The 6977-nt window shown below is 33.6% G+C and overlaps 1 protein-coding gene and 2 long non-coding RNA genes across 3 annotated transcripts; 2 read left to right on the top strand and 1 right to left on the bottom strand.

The window, feature by feature from the left end:
- Nucleotides 1-237: 237 nt before the first annotated feature.
- Nucleotides 238-3850, top strand: LOC125505378. Its single transcript, XR_007282134.1, has 2 exons — nt 238-1560; nt 3265-3850. It is a non-coding gene; the product is annotated as an uncharacterized LOC125505378 (long non-coding RNA).
- Nucleotides 3692-5548, bottom strand: LOC109546599. The gene is made up of 2 exons (XR_002172795.2): nt 5040-5548; nt 3692-4344 (listed from the first exon to the last, which is right to left on the bottom strand). It is a non-coding gene; the product is annotated as an uncharacterized LOC109546599 (long non-coding RNA).
- Nucleotides 5549-5595: 47 nt separating this feature from the next.
- LOC125505377 (zinc finger protein 853-like) lies at nt 5596-6977 on the top strand. The gene is made up of 4 exons (XM_048669082.1): nt 5596-5728; nt 5788-6068; nt 6127-6374; nt 6430-6977. Exons 1-4 carry the CDS (start codon nt 5659-5661, stop codon nt 6902-6904), a joined length of 1074 nt encoding a protein of 357 aa, XP_048525039.1. The 5' UTR covers nt 5596-5658; the 3' UTR covers nt 6905-6977.

The raw sequence follows: 6977 nt of genomic DNA, 5'->3' as shown, positions 1-6977 counted from the left end.
GATATTTTTTCGTGGTTTACTACACCTGTACAGACGGTTTTTTTATTGGTTTATAATCCCAATCTTTCAAATAGTAAATTTGCAAATAGAAATTTTTCAACGGTGGTTTCTAAAGAATGACAGCGAGTTTTTAAAGACTTATATTATTACTATTATTATTTATAAACTGAACAAGCTGGCAGGAATATGAAAAATTTTCTTAGAAATTTAATTTGTTTCAGCAAGTCAAACCTACTACTTTGCCCAGTTCCAAAGTAAAATGTCGAAAATATGCTCGTTTGAAACAAATGTTGGCAAGAAAAATTCTAAAAAATCACAAAACTTATCAATACTTAAGCCTTACTACTCGCTGTTTTCTAAGGCAGTAAGAGAAACTTATAAACCAAATAAAACTATTCAGTTCCTCGAAAGGAAATTATTTTATATAATTTTAGCTGGTGCTGATGGACGGATCAAGATGAGAATAAAACCTGACTTCATTTAAGCAAAGCAGTTTTGCACAATATCCAAGCTATAGGTATTTATAAAATATTTTCAAACATGTAACGTATTAAAGCGAGCGTTGCATAAAAACTACATGTTAAATAGATGTAAACAAAATGAACATTACAATGAAAAATTGCCCATTGTTTCCGATAACATTGTGTGAAGAAATGTCTATACCTACTCGCCATTACCAGCAGAAAAATTTGTTATAGAAAACACATATTATTTTAATGGTTAATGTTAACTAAATGATTGGCATATATTATCAGGGCCCCAGTGAAAGTCTGCATAGGATTCCAACATCGAAATGGTACATGATTTATTGCCATTTGTTTTAATGTAAATGATTATCTATAAATACAGATGCTGATTAAAGTCACGAGACTCTAAGCAGGTTAAAGGAATTGTGAAATAACTTATGTTTTTCCATGTAGCTTTAATGAGCCACAACATTATATTCGATGATTTTCTCAAACTGTTAAACAGTTAAAAACATTCATTAGTACAAAAATTATTTTACATTTTACTTACGCAACATTCGCATGCAAACATTGCATTTTGTACAGGCTTTTGGGATTAAAAAAGTTTAAATTCAAGAACTGAATTTCAGCTACTTCTTATTTGGTTATTAATAAGCAACTTCTTCGTAATAGTCTATGAAATATTTTCACATGAATTATAATACACTTTGAAGGTGTTTTTCCTTTTGTAAACTTTTCCTGCTTTGAAACCGTCAATGGTCAATAAATCATCTACTTAGAATTGTTTGATTTATGTTTAAAAAAATGTTATTAATTTCCAGCAATTAAATAAAACTGTTATGTAAGTATCTGTAGATTGTAGATCCTGTACATGTCTCGTAACAGCTACACAGTATTCTCTACTAGCTAATTTAATACGGCGCCTTCAACCTGACAGCAACGTAAATATAAATACCTTATTATTTTACATTAATTTGTTTATTGACTTTTTCCACTATGGGGGAGCGAAGGTTAAACTGGGAGAGCATTTAATCAGTTGTTGACTGTATGTATAAATATAAATATGTTTATTATTGGATTTATCAACCAAAAGGTAACATCATTCAACTTGCTATTGCTGTTTTTGCTAATGCCTATGATATAAAAAATTGCGGTATAATTGTTTACTTAAAAAAATAAGGAAACCGTTAAATGATAAGAAAAAATATTTTGAATTGTCCTCAGAGTCTCGGATGTTTTATTGGCAAACACGGGTTGTGCAAAATAGCAAACATTTAAATATTTTAATTTAAGGCTAATTTTCTGCGACCGTCCAACCAACAATTATTTTTGAGTTTTCCTATTCTGCCAGTCAGAACAGCCAGATTTACTGTTTGGTTGCTCTTCAAACTGTAGTCATGCGATTTATAAATTGTAATGAATAAATAAGTAAAAAAAATGCTTTTTCAATTGGTTTACTTATGGTCTTAAGTACTCATATAACTGAAAAAATCAAGTGATGCAATAGCATTTAATCTAAAATTTCAAGTAACTACTCCTTAAATAAAACAGTTCGTTTAGTATATTAGGTATAATATAAAGACTCACTGCAGGTCTGCAAACTTTAAGGCATGAGTCGCAAAAATCACTCAAACATATTGAGCTTATAGTGATAATTGGTAAAATGGTCTTAGAAGTCACTTTTAAGGCGAATAACTAAATGACCGTTTTGGGCTGTTGGCTTTAAACGCAGATTGGAAAAAGTCATTCAAAAGATTTGCGCCAATTATTGAAGACTTACATAATGTGAGCCAACAGTTTTGTCTGAGACATTTATTTTCCATTTTACGAAAAATATCAACTCAGAATTCATGCATCTTATTTCTCAAGATTGTTAAACTGTGGTGTGAAAAAAAATTCATTCTTGGCGATTTTCGTACCTCGTCAGTTCATGATTCAATCAGTCTTCGTTGGTTGTTTGTCTATCCATTTCTCTATGTGCATCCGTTCACTTACCTACCAATTTTGGTTCGTTCTGCATTGCTTCAAGACTAAAAATGTAGTAAATATCAGAGTAAATAAAACAACATCTAACTGTCTTTTACTCTGTAGTCCCCTAGCAGTGTATCGTATTGCTAAGTATTCGTATTGAAGGACGCTAATATGTATCTGTTTAACTATGCACAGTCGTGATTGCAATATTAGCAAAAAAGGCGTTTGAAAAGAAAAACGAGCAAATTAACCATTAATATTTATAACGTATTAAAACTTACACCGGCGTGATTAATTCACTTAGCTCTTAACTTGTTTAAGGCAATTCCCTTTGCTACTTATTCTTTTATGAAAATGATTTACGGCTATAATTTACGGCTGTGCTCAGCAAGCGAATGGTCCATATTGAGCTATTTACTTTTCAGTGCAAAGCCAGCAAATTTAGTACAAATTGCAAAAAATAATCGACGTAAATGTAAAGTTTAAACTGCAAACAGTAAAATCGATATTAATGTTTGGTATTGCAAAAAATGCATGAATCCAAATATGTCTGTGATACATAATTCCTACTTCTAGGGAATTAAAAACTGGTTCAACAATCAATCTCCTATCGTTTTCAAGTAGTACGTTTAGGTGTTGCAATCATAATATTGAATATTTCCAAAAGACAGTTGTAAAAAATTGAAGCTTTTTCAATTAAAAATTGATTCTTGCATATGGAAGTCACATAATGGAAGGATGTTAGTATCGGAAATAATAATTGTTCTCATAGCACTTCAAACTGTTACTTTTTTCGAACTCAAATGCTGCAAACTTTTGTTTATAGTTCAATTCCAAATCGAACAAATCAACATAAGGGCAGCAAAAGAGAAAATCCCCGCACATAACTAGAAGAAAGACACCGAATAGACGAAATATCCTGGACTCGAAAATCTACTTACAGAACCGCTAGGAAGTGAATCCACAGTATATCCACCTCTAGTATAATCTGGGCAAATTATTTTCCAGAAGAAGAATAAAGCAAAAAACAGACTTCTAGGAACATACTATACATTAAAATTATTCACCACATTTGCATACCTGTACCCATAAATTATATTCCATTGCATTTGCAGGTACAACACAGTTGACATCGAAACTTACTTCCGCTTCACCCCTTTTTCGTTAGGGTTTTAATTAGGCATTGAAATGCCCGAGGGCGAAAGGAATTGCGGCATTGTGTTTCTATTATTTTTCTAATAATGAAACTGAAATAATTTGAAATCTCTTTAATAGGGTTTTATTCTTTTAACGGAAACTGTTGGTTCTAGCGGCCGTTTTAATTTTATATAATGGAAATGGAAAACTATAAAGAAATATACTTTATATGGAACTTTTTGTTAATTACTTACAAAAGAGTTTGTCTTCAAATTTTGATGCAACGAGACAATTATACATTTTTTAAATAGCCCTCTTCTAGTAACTAAAAATGAGTAGGTAAAAGCGAATTGATCATCAAACTAAATGTTATGTAAGTACTAATGAATAAATGAACAAAATAATATAACGATTACAGTCTAAACTGATTTAAATGGCTAACTGAGCCTGTAACGGAAACAATACCTTCACATTCAAATAACGAAAACTACGCATACCGACTCAAAAAATTTGATGCTTTAAAATGTAGTAACAACTTTGGAAATCATACTTTACATCTCCCATGTTTCACACCGCCATCTGAAGGAGGTATTAAAAAATATTCAGTTTGCCGACACTAGATCATCTCTCCTTTATTGATTCTGGAAGGGATGCAAATTAGGGATACAGCTTCCCCTTGTGCTATATAGGTGGCATGCATTTTTAAATTCTACTAAAACAACCCTTTTCCTATTAAGAGTCGCCTGGGTTTACAATCGCCAAAATTTATCTAAAGTAAAAAGACGACATTAGAAAAATGTTGAGTTCCCAACTTATAAGGCATTAACTCATGTATGCTTATAACTAAAAAGAAACGTTTGTAAATTTTGGTGTAATTGCAAAACATAAAATAAAAGAAGTTATATGAAACATATACCTTAAAGCAATTCGGATTATCTGCATCATTTTTATGTTTCTAACTTGATTTTCGTGATGGTTTAGGAAATCGCGGAAATTATTTAGGGAACCGATATTTAAGTCCTAACGATAAAAATCAGTTGATAAAAAATACAAAAAATAGTTAAAAAATTGTTTGAATATTGACACTGAGACAAATAGAAAGGTGAACATTTTCTGTTGCGACGAATTCTACGAAAAAACGAATTACAGCAAAACTTGAATTTGAACGATTATGCGTATGACACGAATTAACTCATGTTGAGAAAATAACCCAAATACACAGCAAAAATAAGTTTGAGGTAATCAATTTCGCTCTTTCTAAAACCCAGCAAATAAAAATAATACATTTCTGAAAGATCTTGTTATATCAAATTATCAAATAACTGATTCAGAAGGAAGTTAGTGCAAGTGAATTATTTATAGTTATGTTTTTCTCAAGTTTCGAATTTTTTACTAGGTTATGAGAGAGGTGCTAGAAACTAAACATAGTTTTGGATAAAAGAAGAGTAATTACTGTTTGCTTACCACGAAACTGATACTGAAGTCTTAATTCTTAATATTTTAAAAATATCTGTCCCATAAATTCTCCCATTTCTCCATTCATTAAATTGGAGAGTTGAAACTGTTCGGTCCGTGTTTAACTATTATGTAGAACCCGGAGTTCTATATAAGGCGTGTAAGGCGCAATAAGACACTAGTAGAAATAAAAAATGAATCATGAAAATGAAGATTTTTATATAATTAGAACTTGAATTAACCAACTGTATATCTACAAAATTGAGCTCTGATTTTGGATACAATGAAACGCAAAAGCCCCTATTGGAAAGAAAACTCCCCAGATATAATGCCAGAGTATTAAAAAACGCAACTGTTTAAATTATTCACTTCATTTTGCTTAATTATGGAAATTTTGCAAAGCAGTGTTCATTGGCACGCAGAAACAGTAAACAAGTGTTACCGACCTTCGAAGAAGATAAGCAGCCTCCTGCAAAGATATCGGTGTTTTTCCTTACGCAAGAAATAACACACATTGCTTGATTAAAACAATTATTTATAGAATTGTCTGGATTCAAGACGAGCAAAATCACATATAAAAAGCTGCTGAAGATTCACAGGAATCACAGTCGATCCAGTTCAGTTTATCATGCAGCCTATTTTGCTATTGGCTTTTGTTGCAGTGGCCAGTTGTGGCTCATTGGGATGGCGCACTGAAGGCAATTCTTTTACTTGCGTAGACCCTAACACTTTACATAACATTTCCTTTTATTTGCAGGAAACTTTCAGTCACCAGATTATTTGTCTGCATTGCAACGTGTTAATCGGCTCACTCCCGCTCAGCAATCTGCTCAACTGATTGGCCGCGAAATCCAGCAAACACAGAATGTAATTCAAGAAGGTTTAGGATCAGACCGAGTCATTAAATCTGATGCCGCCCAACAAGCTGCGCATGAAGTGGTTCAACAAGCCCTGCTAGCTAGGCAAGGACAAACAGTTGAAGGCATTCAGCAACTTGAGCAACAGCAAAGAATTGCACCGCAAAACATTGCCCAGCAGGTAAAATTTCTTTGTCCTTTCTGGCACTTCCTCTATCCAGCTACTCCATCTTTGGTAGGTAACGACAAACGAAGCCATCGACAAGCTGCAGAAACAGTTGGTGTTCCAACAAACTGTCGCTCCAGTGATCGCAGCTACTTCTGAGTTGGGTAGAACTCTTGAAGCCGCCATTGAGTCTCAACTGACTATCGACAATGTAAACACTCAGCAATGGGGTCGAGGAAGACAGTCAGACCTTCATTCCGGAGTATTCCTTGCGAAAGTGGAACAACTTGTAGATGAAAATATCATCCAGGAAATCCAAACGTAATTACTTCCCTGATTATTGTTTGAAAAATAATTTACGTACGCATAATTTCAGCGAAATTAGCAGACAACAAGGCCAGATCAAGCAACTTCAGCAACAGAAAATACTCCTTGACCAGCAAAAGCAAAAAATCCAGGTCCAGCTTTCCAGTGTTCAAGAAGATCAGGAATCAAGATTGCAATTGCAAGAAGTCCAACAGCAACTTCAACGGCAAGAAGAAGAACTGGTCAACCAGCAGCTCGCCCGTCAATTGGTCATCCAGCAATTGCAACAAGCGCTTTTTGAGCAACAACAGCAACTTCAACAAGATATTGTAGGTGAACTGCAATCCCAGACCTGGTCAGACCGTGTAAAACGATTTGATCGAAGTGTCGGAATTAACAGGTTCTTGACCCTAACACAGAGAGTTCCGTCCCAATTCCGTCCATATGGTCTCTTTGAAAGTCAAAAGTCGATCCCATGGTCCATCTATGGAAATTCCTGGTCCAGATCGGGAACTTACTCTCCTAGAACTACCTGGGTGGCTTAAACAACCAACTTCAGACTTTGAAGATTGATATGTGGAATTGCTGACAATTTATTGAAATAAACTTGCAATACTA

Source organism: Dendroctonus ponderosae, unplaced genomic scaffold (assembly GCF_020466585.1).
Source record: "Dendroctonus ponderosae isolate FM_Combo_2020 unplaced genomic scaffold, Dpon_F_20191213v2 Dpon_F_20191213_8, whole genome shotgun sequence".
NCBI classification, from domain to species: domain Eukaryota; kingdom Metazoa; phylum Arthropoda; class Insecta; order Coleoptera; family Curculionidae; genus Dendroctonus; species Dendroctonus ponderosae.
This window is presented reverse-complemented; position numbering and strand designations above follow the sequence as displayed.

What these genes read in the sequence shown, in the direction of transcription:
- LOC125505377 (XM_048669082.1), top strand. Translation starts at nt 5,659, where the DNA reads ATGCAGCCTATTTTGCTATTGGCTTTTGTTGCAGTGGCCAGTTGTGGC. An exon ending in CGCAAAACATTGCCCAGCAG is followed by an intron (nt 6,069 to 6,126) that starts GTAAAATTTCTT and finishes CATCTTTGGTAG; the next exon opens with GTAACGACAAACGAAGCCAT. An exon ending in ATCATCCAGGAAATCCAAAC is followed by an intron (nt 6,375 to 6,429) that starts GTAATTACTTCC and finishes GCATAATTTCAG; the next exon opens with CGAAATTAGCAGACAACAAG.